Source organism: Salminus brasiliensis, chromosome 19, assembly GCF_030463535.1.
Source record: "Salminus brasiliensis chromosome 19, fSalBra1.hap2, whole genome shotgun sequence".
Taxonomy (NCBI): Eukaryota; Metazoa; Chordata; class Actinopteri; order Characiformes; family Bryconidae; genus Salminus; species Salminus brasiliensis.
This window is the reverse complement of record NC_132896.1, coordinates 23586306-23600979: the sequence shown is the minus strand read 5'-3', so window position 1 is coordinate 23600979 and position 14674 is coordinate 23586306. Positions and strand designations below refer to the sequence as shown.

Genomic DNA, 14674 nt, shown 5'->3' with positions numbered 1-14674 from the left:
AGCAGAGTTCCTGTAACAGATTGCACCTGACTCTATAAATTTCCTGTCAAGAACATTCAGAACACGCCTTCAATCCTGTTAGTCCTAACTGATCTATATTATATACATCAGTGCTGTCAGGAGAGACATAGAAAACATTCTTAATAGTAATGTAATATATGTATGTATGTATGTATAAAATCATGTATCTTGTTTATTTGCCAAATAGGCAGCAGTTAAATATATCCTTAGTATGTGGCGGGTGTGAGTGTGTGTGTGGTTGGAAAATGGGCTTCAGGCGCCCTATGAATCATGCCTGTTCGGACACTCATTAATTGTGCACAAGCATAAATATGTGATAATGCCTCGTGAATTACACTATAGAAGCTGGAAGTGGACTGGAACAATCTCTCAACAGCACTATAATCCAGTCAGCGTTTGGCGAGGTTTTGCAAAAGTTTAAAGCGTGACCAGCAACAGGACGAGGAACAACATGAATCGCCTCCCCGACGGTTACGTGCCAAGTGGAGAGCGACGTTTCTTCAGGGTAAGCCGAGAGCTGCTCAGAGAAGCTACAGCAGCTGTGCTGCCTCCAGAGGAGGATGTCCTGTCACACGGCAGCGGGTTGTCAACAATACATGGCGGGATGTTCGAGGCAAATCGTGTGAATGAACTCACGGACGAGAGAGGCGTGAAGGCGACAACTGATTTAACACTGGACTGGCAGTCGAGGCGGAGTATGGAGCTCTGTGGGACAGCCAGCGAGTGCCAGACTGAACTCGTTGTGAATTCTCACTCGGGCTTGGGTGTTGTGGGCGAACCGTGGATTCAGCAAAAAAAACTCGACAGAGGAACCAAAGGGAGCTTAGACGAAGCGAACACGGTACCAAATAACTTCAGCGTCAAAACAGAGGCAAAACACAAGGAGCGCAGTGTTTACTTACAAGCTAGCGACAGCGAAGGGCATTTCTCTCGACAGTGTGCGTTTCCATACTACACACACTCATACGAAGCTTTTCAGTTGCATGCCATCAGCGGATATGAGCTACCTGGGGGTCCGTCGTCGCTGGATAAGGTGCCAGAGCATCTGTACCCAGGCGGAAAGTGCACTAGGTTAAGGAGCGCCATTTCCTCAGCTGGGCTTCTGCAGACCTGCAAGATACAACCTCTCGGCTTTAAACATGGGTAGGCCAAAGGTTTAAGTGAGTGCAATAAAAAAAAACCCTCTTCGTGAAATCAAACATCCAGTCCTGTAAAACTAAGTATGTAGCGCTGAGCAGAAAAGTGAGACCAGGCCTATGATGTTACTGCAGCGATGTTATTCAAATTTAAGTTAACCCCTTAAACTTCAGACTAAGAAATATACCGTCAATTATTTAGTAGCTATTAAGAAACGAAGGGGAGCAAGTTAGATACAAGTTTAAAAGGTGTCAGTGTGTGTTAATGAATGTGTTCACTCACTTAGCTAGCTACTTAACCGTAACCTAAAAATGTCTTTACAGTGAAGGTGAACATTTTGTAGGATGGACTCGGGCATTAGCGGTGTATTTAGAAAATATACAGGCACAGCGACTCTGTTTTAACAGGACTGTAGCTAAAGTCTGGTGGCTGTACTCACATGTAGGCTGTAACACTTTGCCAGGTAGCTAGTTAACCTATGATAAACGAGAGATTTAACGGGAGCCTTAACGTGAGCTCGTTGCCAAGGACGTGGAAAAGATGGAGAAACCCTGCAGATTTTACTCGACTAAAGTTTTGTATTTGGGAATGTGTTTGACTCTTTTAACATCAGTACTCTTACCTAAAAAGCTGTTACCTAAAATTATTATTTTTTTCCTTTTCACAGCCTAAAACGTCAAAAAGTGAATTATTAAATTCTACACAAGAAAAAATATATATACAAATACCTGTACAGTTAAGGGCCAAGCAGGCGATCGAGCAGCTATATGGGCTTGTTTGTCTACTGGTACACCATCACGTGTACTGATACAGTGTCCTAGGCTTGTTTGCTGATATGATATATCTTCATGTTCTTCAGAACTCCAGTCAGGGTAAAGTGAGGACAAACAGTAAACCCTTTAATGTTCACCAAATGCTGTTCATTCAGTCCTAGCACTCAGTCAGGCAACCTGAGCACCTGCTTTGGTAAGCAGTTATGTAATGGAGCAACCAACGTAAGCATGCTCAGAGATTGTACACTGGAGACATGCAATGTTATTCAGTCGTCAGTCAGTAGGTTGAGGTTTGCTCTGGGCTTAGCGTTGTGCCTCTCCTGTCCTGGAGGACTGGTGTCCGGCACAGTCTGATGATTCTGCTTAGACACACCTGATTCTATCATTCATCATTTATTGCCAGATTTAGAAGGTGTGCTTGAGGGCAACTAGCAGACTCTGCCGGACACCTGCCCTCCAGGACTATTGTGCATTCCTTTCTTGGCCCAAATATAACTTGCTGATTGCCGTTCTTTGCAGTTACAGGTAGTATGTAATGCACCAGCTTTGAAGAGCTTAGTGTTTTCCTTTAATATATGTCAGCTAATTATTACGTGTAACATATGACAGAAAAAACACAAAAGTGGTGTTTTCCTGCGCTATGGCAGGAAGACGGTTATGTAGTTTGGATATGCTGTCAAAATGCATTACAGCAGATGGTCCAGCAACAAATTGACCCATAACCCATGTAAGAGTCTCAATGTCAGCATGTTTCAGTGGATTACTTTACTGTTGCATTTTTTCTTCTTAATATGAGTTGAACTGCAACCACAATGACACGGGTTGGTTAGATTTAATCTTAATCTACAAAATGACCTAATAAAATTAACCTATAGGCTTACATAGACCTAACTATGGACTTATTTGTCAGTTAAGACTTATTATTTAGTAACTGTAAATGTAAATCAGGTAGTTACATATGTGATAAGGTAGGGATAAGGGGTGTGGATCCATGGAGGTTTAAGAGCTTAACAACCATTAAGTAAAAACAATTAAATGTTTATAAATTAAGAATAAAGACAAAATCTACCATTCCTATAAATATTGAATGATAAAACCAATAATTATATACATAGTATGTTAAATTTACTACAGTTCATTTTTTTAAGTGGCCTTGTTTTCAGGCTCAGTACAAACTGATCCACTGTGGGAATATCTGTGTGCTAGTGACAAACTGCTACATGTAAACAATCCATTTTACTGCAGTGTCACAGTTTTTATTTATTAAGTAACTTTTTACACATAGGTGCACATGCATTAATCAGATCCTGGGCAATGCCTTGGGTGCTCTCATGTTACCCATGCAGTTGTTGTGCCATTTAGCAAGTGTGACAGGTATGGTGTATTGTTGTAGAGGCCTTCTAAACAGCAAATACATAGAAGGTTAACACACATTGCAACAGTTTGCTACAGAATTGAGTCTCCTATGATGAGCGCTATTAGTACTTTCTGGTTACGGGATTAGTAAAAAGTAGCCTGTAAAGGGTCTGAGATTCCAATCAGCACTGACAAAAGATGATTACATTTGTTGGGCTGTAGGTCTGATAGCGACCAGCCGTGTAAAGTAGAGATGGCACAGTACCACCTTTTACTTTTTTCGGAAATTGATACTGATCTTTATATCAGTCTGATATTGTTTTCTGCTCTCTTTATGTTGTACTACAGGCAATTCTGTGATAACGCAGTTATATTGATGTTTTTTTCATGCAGCATTTCTGCTAGTATCAGCTCAATTCTAAAACTTGGATATTTGGATCGCTGCCATTTTTAAAAGTCTTAAAAATGAGTTAGCCAAGTACATATTTAGCACTTTCAGCAAATTCTTTATAATTATTTTAACCAGGGTTACTGTTTCAATTGAACAGGATTAATATTTGAAGCAATAACAGTGTGTCAGAATTGTTCTTTTGTATGTTTCCAGTCTGGGAGATGTGAGACTCCTGTTCCCAGGCCAGCGTATTTGCCAGGTCTGTGGAGAGCAGGCCTCAGGGTGTCACTATGGAGCTCTTACATGTGGGAGTTGCAAAGTGTTTTTCAAACGAGCTGCCACGGGTGAGTCTCTTGGTGGTCGTGCTGTTTACCTACTTGCTGCTGCTCATGTGTTACTGGGTCAAAACACGTCAGGCCTGCTGCCTCCAAAACAGCTAAATGTAATTTGTAATTTGCACACAGAGACTTTTAAACAAGTAAGGCATTTTACACCCTATTTCCTATGAAAGACACAGCACTGGGTTACATAAAGTATGATGTTTTATTCCTAGGCAAACAGAAATATCTGTGCGCCAGCAGGAATGACTGCACCATTGATAAGCTCAGGAGACGAAACTGCCCATCCTGTCGTCTTAAAAGGTGCCTTGAATCAGGAATGAGCCTCGGAGGTAACTTGCTTTTTAGGTTTGTTTTTTTCTTAAAAGAAATGGAATTCGCACTAGATGTCCCTGTTATCACATTACATGCATGCAAATATTACCAGAATTAGCCTGTGGATGGAATTTTGTATTTTTTTTTCTTATAATATAAATTCATAATACCACAGGCATAGCTCGACATTAAGCTTTTTTTAGGGACATGTCATATGGACAAGTAGAAAAGATAAACATTTTGCTTGTTAACAGAAAAAAAAATCAATAACTTAATTAACATATGAATTATTATATATAATTTTATTATTATGTTGCAATTTGCACCAAACAGTTTGTAATGTGAGCGTAAAAGAGGTATAGAGGAGTGATGATTCCTGCTGCTTCTAACTTCTATAGCTCCATCTCTCCAGCATTTCTTGACTGTCAGGAAACCTCATTAATTACAACAGACGCTAACAGTCAGTATTATCTTTCTTTCACTTGTTCACAAGTTTAAAAACACTTATCACATTTGTCATCTCTGTGCTATATGTAATGGATTGATGTTTGCTTCAGCAGCTAGCTGCTGACTTGTCAGCCAGGTTGTGGTGCGCATGTCAGATAACAAACATTCCTTGTTCTTCATCGTATCTCGTACGTCAGTGTTTCTCTTGGTCTTGCACTTTGTTTTGTTTTTTTCTCAAGGCCAAAAGCTGAAGAGAATAGAACAGGCTGAGCCAGCCAAGAATGAACCTTCCCATATGCCTGCAATTGCCATAAAGCCGGTTTCTCCCAAGCCTGCTCTCCAGACCCAGCATGAGCTTCTGAACATTCTGGAGCGAATCGAGCCTGCAGTGGTGAATGCCGGCCATGACCAGGCTCAGCCTGACTCAGCAGACTCATTGCTAACCAGCCTCAACGAACTGGGAGAGCGACAACTTGTCACAGTCGTCAAATGGGCAAAGGGTATACCAGGTAATGAAGTTTCAAAGAAGAAAAATAAATGTCATGCCCTCTGTTTAGATGTCAGTACACCAGTTATATTATTATTGATTTTTTCAATGTAGAGTAATATTATGTCATTATTGTGATATAAAGGTAAATCCCCTTTATTACTGATAAAACTGAATCTCTGAATTGAGTCCCTGTTTTGTAGAGGGTTTGTTACTTTTTTGGTGTTGTATATTGGATAAACATACTTGTTTATCTTTGTTTGTCTGATGTACTTTTTTATTATTTCCGATGCAGGCTTTCAGAATCTGCATCTGGATGATCAAATGTCTGCCATCCAGTACTCCTGGATGGGTATCATGGTGTTCGCCTTGGGCTGGAGGTCCTTCAAGAACTTCAAGGCCAGAATGCTGTACTTTGCCCCTGATCTTGTGTTCAATGAGTAAGCAAAAGTTTAAAGAATACTCCTAAGCAAATGCCACATTGACTGAAATATTAATGAAAGCTACTGGAATTCCATTAATATGACATTAATATGATACAAGAAATATTTATTATCCACTTGTCCAATGCAAATTTCTCCCACACAAGCATTAATGTCAAGCCCAGCCCAAAGCATTAAAACGATACCTTGATTTGTATATTCCTTTAAGAGCATAGTATTCAGATTGAGTGTGCCTCTTTCTGCAGGCAAGAGATGTAGGTAACCTTTACTTACATTCACTCTCCCCTCCTACATCAACATACATGCGCCATACCTCACCTCTAAATGCTTGCTCTAAATAATGCATGCCGTGTAAATATTTCATTAAGGATCTAATGCACAGATCTGGCTTCGTCCACTTCCCAAAGTAAATATGTGGTCTTGTCCCGACAAAGCCATGCTGTAAGGAAAGGTGCACAGTGGCTTTCAATTGGGCTGGTTATCTGCAGCTTGGGGTGAAATTTCATACAACATTAGCTCTGTGAACGGGGCAGCAGTTGATGCTGGGCAAGGGTAAAGGAGAAGACTGACCTTGGGCCTGATCCCTCCCTTTCTCTTCTTCTCTCCCCTCTCACCCTCCCCAGTCAGAGAATGCAGGTCTCAAGCATGTACGAACACTGTGTCCGCATGTGCCGTCTCTCTGAAAGCATGGGCAAACTTCAGGTCACGCAAGAGGAATTTCTCTGTATGAAAGCACTACTCCTCTTCAGCATCAGTAAGTCCAATCACGTCATACTGTCTCCTCACTAGCCTAGCTGGCTGCTGCCATATATTCACAGCACAGTCTCCCAAGTGACCATATTACAGTACTTGAGGATGAGAGCAGGATTCTCTTTTTTCCACTGCATTTCAGTTATACAAAAACAAAATGCTTTGAATTTACTTTTATTGCAATGAAATATTATGTTATACCAACAGTTACCATATCTCTGTGTTTGAGGACAGGGCCGATGGCGAGTGCTGCTTAAAAGTTTTCATTTTTTACTGCATATGGCAATCTGATGGTCATGGTGTCTAATGTAAGCATATTTACCTATTTGGATAGATTTATACAACAATTTAAGCAATGCACTCTGGTACTACCTTTAGACAGTGTTCCCTGAAAAAAGCATTAAAACTTCATTCTCCACATTTTCACAAAAAATCACCCCAGTACAAATATTACTTAAAACAAGTAAACAAAAAAGGCCAGATTGTGTTGGAGTATAAATAATGCATAAAGAAATGCTGTAGACATCTGAATGAGGTAAATTTGGTGCATTATCTTTTTTCAGTGAAAGTGATCATATTTCAGAATATGAACAGTGCTCAGTGCAGTCTTTTTCTCCTGCATAAGTCAGCTTAGCATACAGTGTTTATGCATATGCCGATTTGGACAGATTTACACAACTTGAATCAAGTGAGCTTCTCCCAAGGCTTGTACTTTAGTCGAAGGCACCCACAACAATATTAAAGGGATATATTTCATTAGGGATTAATGAACAGCGTCAACTATCCCCTCCGAAGAGTGTGGATGTTAAACTAGCTTGGCTGGAGCTCTACAGTTGTAATCAAGTTATATCATTGTGCATTCCAGTTATTCAGCCTGTTTTTTGCAGGAGTGCAGATGAAATTTTGAAAAAAAAAAAAAAAAAGTGACACCCACACGTTTTTTTTTGCTTCAAAATGCCAGCTTATACTCCAGCATTTAGCAGCAGTTGTGTATACTTGATGGCCTGTCTCTTGCAGTGAACTTGCTCTGGGACATTTTTCATCTTCTTGAAATGTCATTTGTCTCAGTTCCAGAGGAAGGGCTGAAAAACCAGAGGTGCTTTGACGAATTGAGGACGACCTACATCAACGAGCTGGACCGCTTGGTTACACACACAAGTCAGAGCAACCATGCAGAGAGGCTGTTTCAGCTCACACAGCTGCTGGACTACCTGCATCCGGTGACATATTGAAGTCTCATATTTTTACTGTGATGCATTCTGTGTTGGCTTATACACCAACAGAGAATGCAGTTGTAATATGTAGGGTTGCACAGTGATATTGTAATTATTGTGGAAAGATAATGGCATAAAGAAAATTCAGTGTCAGACAACAAAAAATTCTTATTTTTGTTTTCTCTGTAATAATAAGTCAGATAACTATTCTCAGTCCCTAGGTTTTACACATTTTTGTGTAGATGGAAAAAAAAAAACAAACAGACACTGACTTCACTCTCATATTGGTGACCTCATAAGGCAAGTGATATACAAAGTGACGCTCACTTTGAGTACTGTTAGATTTGTGATGTGGCGTGTAAACCTATACTCAAGTAAAGTTTTTTTTTAAGTTATTACTTTTGTATAAAGCTTGTATACTCTTAAATAACTGGCATTGGACTTCCAAGCAGTTGCTATGCTGTTGCAGAGTGCTAGACGGTTGCTAGGTAGTTTCTATGGTGTTGCTAGGTGGTCTTAATGGTATCTCAGGTGGCTGCTGTGGTGTTTCTAGGTTCCTAGGTGGTTGCTAGATAGTTGTTTCCCAGGTGGTTCCTAAATGGTTGCTATGGTGTTGTTACGTGGTCTCTATGGTATCTCAGATGGCTGTTTTGGTGTTGCTAGGTTCATAAGTGGGTTGCTAAATGATTGCTGTTGTATCCCAGGTGGTTACTGTGATGTTGCTGGGTGGCTACTAGGTGGTTGTTCTGGTATCCCTGGTGTTACAAGTGTATTTGTATCATCATTACATTTGAAGGGTGTAAAAACCTTTGCACCCCATTTATTCCTATGAAGAAACAAATCTGCAAAAAAAAAGCTGAATACAAGCTTGCATTGCACAATCAGATACAACAGTATGGAGTTGGAGATGTGTCTATGATGGCCCTAACTTTGGGAGACTGCGAGTTTAGTCACCGGCAAGGACCCTATCTCTCTCCCCATCACTCATCAAAATGTTAGCCAATGTTAGAACAGGCACCCTCTTCCGAATGCAATGAGGTGTCTAAAAACATTGAGGAAACATGGGTTAGCCTTCACCCTCCTACCTTTGGTAGCATGCGTGTGACAGAGAATGTCTAACTAGTGGGTGGTGCTAAATTTGTAGAAATGTTGGGGAAAAGGGGTGTAACATAGTGATTAGTGTTTCTTTTATTTTTCTTTTCTTTTTATTTAGAATAAATGTGCCAGTAAGCCAACTTGCAGGAAGAAAAAAGTCTCAAATTATTACAAAAAGGATAATGTCTGCATATAGACTAAAACCGCTGTAACAGAATCATAGATTGTCTGTGTAGTAAGTTCATAATTGTCTATGATCCTTTTATTAGATAAAATGCTACAGCTTAAAATTAACCAAACCAAACCAACAGAACAGAATGAAATCAAACACAAAACAAGAAATGAAAAAGACTGTGAATGGCTAAAGTAAACTGAGTAAAATTATAATAAAGTATCATCATTTAAAATATTTACAAATTGATCAACAACTTACTTAAATACATAAAACTTTGGTAATATAAATACTTATTACCTGAGAGTAGTAATGCTCCTAAAGGTTAAAATTAAGAAAAATTGGTTGATAAGAATTGATAAGCGTTCAGTTCGGATTTTAATGTTTAATATTCATGTTTTTTTCTTTCTCTGTTTTAGATTGTGAAGAAGCTTCATCAGTTTACATATGACTTGTTTGTCCAGTCCCAGTCCCTTTCAGTGAAAGTGAACTTTCCTGACATGATCTCCCACATCATATCTGTTCATGTACCAAGGATCCTCACTGGCACGGCCAGGCCAATTCTTTTCCACAAATAAGACTTCAACCTTAAGATGCTGCCCATAGCCATGCCTGTTGCACATCGGCTGCGTTTTCGCTGGAGTCACTGTAGCTAGTATCATTTTTTACTTTTACATGCCGAAGGATTGCCTTGCCAGTAAGAGAAAACATACCGAAACCCTTTAATTGAGTCAAAGGGTCTGTTTCTTAATCAGAGGTTAAGATCCTTCCTTGTACATTTGCTTGGAAGTATTGTAGCCCATTGTATCCACCACAGGAAGTGTAGTATTAAAAAGTATTACAAAATAAAATGCAACTATGTGCAAGTTACGAGTACTAATGGACATTTCTGACCATAAGACCATGGTTAATGGACTTCTGCATTATAGATTATAATTCACTTAAGGAAAATCTGATTACGTGCCTGTACAAAATGCTCGTTTTGATGCATACATTATGTGCTATCACAGCATGAAATCGTAGTTACTAGGCGTTGGGGAAAACGCAGAGTTGTAAAAGATGGAGGGTTAAAGGTGACGTGGAAGCTGGGGAAAAACTTACTTAAAATTGCACTATAGTAAATGAATGTAGTTAATTAAAACTACCATGCTGGATGTTTTTATTTTTTTATTCGCTTCTGTTTATTTTAACAGCTATAAATTATATGCACTGAAACACTCAAGTGGAATAGTTAATAAGTAGTATGTAATTTATTAAAATGTAAGACAGTATGCACATTATAGTGTATGTATTACGACAGTCAGAGTACTTTACACCTCTTTTCACTGTGGTTCCTCAGCACCTTTAGATTTATTTGACATTATTTCTCAGTTGTTTGCATTTGAAAACTTGAAAGGAGCTAAAGGAGAGACTAAACAAGCACATTGTTTTGCTTGTGACTGTTGGTGTTGTACTTTATTCGGTTTGCACTTAGATTACCACAGAGTAAAACAGGAAAGTCAGTGCCACCGTAAATTGTGCAAAGAAGGACATTAAGGCCTAGGAGGCTTGCTGACTCACCCCCCTACTATAAATAAGATCACAGAGTGAGACAGTAGATATTTTCTAAAACAGGGGACCACAGTTCATTATTTACAAGGATAAAGTTTATGAGATGTCACAACTTACACAGACTTCTCACACTGTTTTGTGTTTAATTTGATTAGTTCTTGTTATTGCAAAACTATTTGCATGCCTTTTACAAATTAAGAGGCTACATTTTATTTTGAACGCCCTACATCCATTGCTATGACTGGAATTGAAAAGAACACAGTAGAGAGTTTTAATAAACACTAGAATATACAATAAGTAAATATTATTTATGCACATTATGGGGTTATTTTTAGTCTTGTAGGGTGTATGTTTAAGAATGATTTTCTTACACAAAGCAAAAAACATGGAATTATTTACTTTTCCTGTACTACTCACTATATAGCAATTAGTGACTGTTGAAAATGTACCATTTAAAAATTCAGACAGCTCATCTACATGGCTGACACGCAATACAGAACCCTATTCATGTAATAGGGAACCATTTAAAATGCAGCTATAGACTAATACAATTTGACTCTATGACTGCTAAATGATGTCTGGTATGAATAAAGCAATGTAAACATTGTTCATGTATCTCCTGATGCATGAAAGATGGGTACTTTGTGTACTTACATGTTCAATGATTGGATCTTTTTATGGTGTATTATCAATGTTGCTTTGTAAATCTCAAAGTTAAACCAATGATATTCTATTGCGTAAAACTGCTTCTAGCACTGAGATCATTATTCAGTAACATTAATGACACTGTAGATCCCTCTAGTGGTTACAGTAGAAACAGCATAACCTCTTCCCAGTAGCAAAAAAAAGAAGTTGGGGCATATGTTTAACATAAGGTATAAAGCATGTGTCTGTGCATCACACTGTATGTTACATTTCATTAAAGATGTGAAGTTTGGCATGTTAATGCATTTTCACTTTTTTTTTTTTTTACAGTGTCACTCAATTTCTGGGTGTATATTAAATGTCCAGCACACTTGTGTATGTCACAGTCCAACCATTTCCTACAATTTTCTGCCCCAGTGCTGTCTGACCTGTTTCTTGACCCCCTTTTAAAGCTGTGTTATGTTTTTTACGGATTGATTGATCTATAAAGAAACGTCCTATAAGAGCCCTGCTGCTATGACTTGGTGTCAACATGTCAAAAGGCCCAATTAGTTATATATACTGAAATGTGTATATATATATACACATTTCTATACTGTGTATTCTTTAATGGTCAGGACTCCACAGGGCCACCTCAGAACAGGTATTATTTGGGTGGTGGGTTATTGTCAGCACTGCAGTGACACTGACATGGTGGTGATGTGTTAGTGTGTGTTGTTCTGGTACGAGTGGATAAAACACAAGCTAAGTTTTTAAACACCTCAGCGTCGCTGCTGTACTGAGATTAGTGCACCAACCCGAAATGTCCAGCTCTGTGGGCAGCATCCTATGATGCAACCACTGATGAAGGACTATAGGGTGATGAGCTTCTGTTTCTGACTTTACATCTACAAGGTGGACTAACTAGGCAGGGGGTCTAATAGAGGACAGTGAGTGGACACAGTGTTAAAACACTGCATCAGATCCATTTGAATCAGTACCCACACACAACATGCCACCACCATGTTTTCATCACTGCAGTGCTGAAAATGACCCACCACCCAATAATATCTGCTCTGTGGTGGTCCTGTTTGGTCCTGACTATTGAAGAACAAGGTGAAAGGAGGCTAACAAAGTATACAGATTGACTACAGTGGGCATTAATAGAACTGCAAAGTGCTCCTATATGGACAGTGAGTATAGAAACAAGGAGGTGATGTTAATGTTACTACATATATTACCACAAATATATTTGTATGTGTGTGTGTCTGTGTGTGTAACACTACACATCTGCACATATGCTGTGTATTCTTTTGGATATAAACATAAATAGAGTAATAAGGAAATACAAGAAACTCAGTGCTCAGTGCTGGTAACTCAGTGCTTAATGATGTTAAATCAGGTGAGCTGGTGATGGAATTAAACAAATCCACACAATGGTTGGGGGCATTTAGAAGAAATCTGGAACCAAGCTTTGTTCTCAAACTATCTCTAATATAAGACACTGCTACTTTCTTCTTAGTTTATTTATGTTTACCTGCATCTGTATTTTTTATGTGATATGTTTTTACAAGCAAAACACTCAGGTGCCTAAAATGTTTGCTATATATATATTTACATGTGTATTATTTATTTGATATTTATGGTGAAGTTTTCAAAGACTTTCCAACAAACAGAAAAGTCTGTGTTCATGATTCTAGGCCTGCTGGACAACATTTGAAAAAGGACTTTCCTTTCTAAAAGCATTTTTGATCTATTTTTGATCACTGACTGCAAAAGGCAACTGTAAAAAGCCATCTGTATGAGATTGAGATTGCGCGACGTGGAGCGCGGATCACCCAACACTGTCTCTCAGCAACAGTTTTGTCTTCATAAATTAAACAGACCACAAAGAGGTTGAGAGCGGGATGAAAAAATAGCTTATTTTGAAATCCGTTCTTTTCATCAGCCAAGCACATGTGGTCCACTTTAAAAGCGAAAAGTTACACAGAATTGAGCTAATAAAAAATGTATTTGTGAAAGTACACATTTGAAGCAAAATCAGTCGCTTTCGCTCATGTATTTAGCCAAGCCATTTCCACATCAATATTGCATTCTACAAGAAGTTATCACAAAAGCAGTTTGAGTGTATCATTTTCCTTCAAAGATGCAATTGTGCACGTTTTTTTTGTTGTTTTTTTTGACATTTCCTACTAAAAGAACTTCACTCCTAGTTTCACCAAACCATTTTTTAAATATAGATGATTCACTATGACAGTTAATACTATAGAATACATATAAAGTACATATATAAAGTACAATGCATATATATATATATATACCTTTAAGCTTGGAACTCCATTTAACCCATTATTTCAATCCAAGCATCCAAAGCCCTGCACCTTTCAGAGCTTATTCTATACCATGCCAACCTCAAAAACAGTCAAAAAACTGAAACAAAAAACTTATAAAATATTACCTGGCTTGTCGTTAAGAAGCCCTAAAGACCAGCTAATGGAAACATTATTATCTAAGCATGAGTCCATTAACAAGCAATTAACTCCTTATTAATATTTTACCAGACAGGTCCTCATCTCCTCATGTTTTATGGGGGCCCTCTTTCCACCCCACCTTCCCCACCCCACTGAAGTATTTCAACATGATCTGCTTTTAAGGAGAACATAAAGAGCCGCACTGTAATGGGCTGGAAGTGGTAATGCAACCTGATAGCTGCATCAGCTCCCTCCAGCTGCTCAGGCCTTGGCCCACCGCAAAAAGAGCCGGTGCAGATAGGAGCAGTGCGCAGGGGCATTCCCAGTCAAAAAAGCCCTCCATTATGTAGGCGCGCTCCAGAATGTGCGCATTTGTCCTCGCTTTCATTTATCATCCTCATTTGCCCCCCCTCTACCACCACCACCACCTCCTGAGAGTATTTTCGTCTGTGCTCCTTTTTTCTGTTGGGTTTTTGTCTCATGGTTTAAAGTATGATGGTAATTGAGAAATGAAAGCAATGGTTTTTCAGCAGAGGGCCTCTTTCAGTTCCTCCAAATCTTTTAATCGATGGTAGAAGGCAAGGCGAAAGAAAGAAAAGACAAATGGGCCGCAATTCACATCCACGGTACAGCTCAAGTTCAGCAAATGTTTAGAAATGCCTTGATTCTGTATATAGTACAGTATGATGTGGGGCCAATAAGTGGTTTAAATATGACCTCCCTTTTCACTCAGATTTTACACTTTCCATTAACAACTGGAATTTTAGTATCATCAAAGGAACCAAAAAAACTGACAAAAAAAAGGTGACAGTGGAGTAGTTGTGCCATGCTTCCTCCACTGGGGGTAGCCATGGTCCAAACTTATGTGCTGAACTTAAGGGCAGCACTATTGGAGACTGAGAAAGAATTCTGTTGCCTTTAATTTCCCCAAACACCATGCTCTCTCCCCTTCACTTCACATTGATATTAAATACATATAAACATGAGCAGCGCATAACACATTCATTTCTCACTCTGTATTAATATGCATTTGACAATAGAGCACCTTAATGTATGCATGCATGTTTATATTTATGAGACAGGTCTATT

General features: G+C 38.9%; 1 protein-coding gene across 1 annotated transcript; it reads left to right on the top strand.

Annotated features, from left to right (window-relative positions):
• The first annotated feature begins 519 nt into the window (after positions 1–519).
• On the top strand, positions 520–11436 carry LOC140540710 (progesterone receptor-like). The gene is made up of 8 exons (XM_072663125.1): positions 520–1164; positions 3892–4022; positions 4232–4348; positions 5018–5287; positions 5561–5705; positions 6332–6462; positions 7527–7678; positions 9359–11436. Exons 1-8 carry the CDS (start codon positions 626–628, stop codon positions 9515–9517), a joined length of 1644 nt encoding a protein of 547 aa, XP_072519226.1. The 5' UTR covers positions 520–625; the 3' UTR covers positions 9518–11436.
• Positions 11437–14674: the final 3238 nt, after the last annotated feature.

Coding starts and splice junctions, on each gene's coding strand:
- LOC140540710 (XM_072663125.1), top strand. CDS start 626: ATGTTCGAGGCAAATCGTGTGAATGAACTCACGGACGAGAGAGGCGTG. Junction 1,165..3,891: donor CCTCTCGGCTTTAAACATGG/GTAGGCCAAAGG, acceptor GTATGTTTCCAG/TCTGGGAGATGTGAGACTCC. Junction 5,706..6,331: donor CCTGATCTTGTGTTCAATGA/GTAAGCAAAAGT, acceptor CACCCTCCCCAG/TCAGAGAATGCAGGTCTCAA.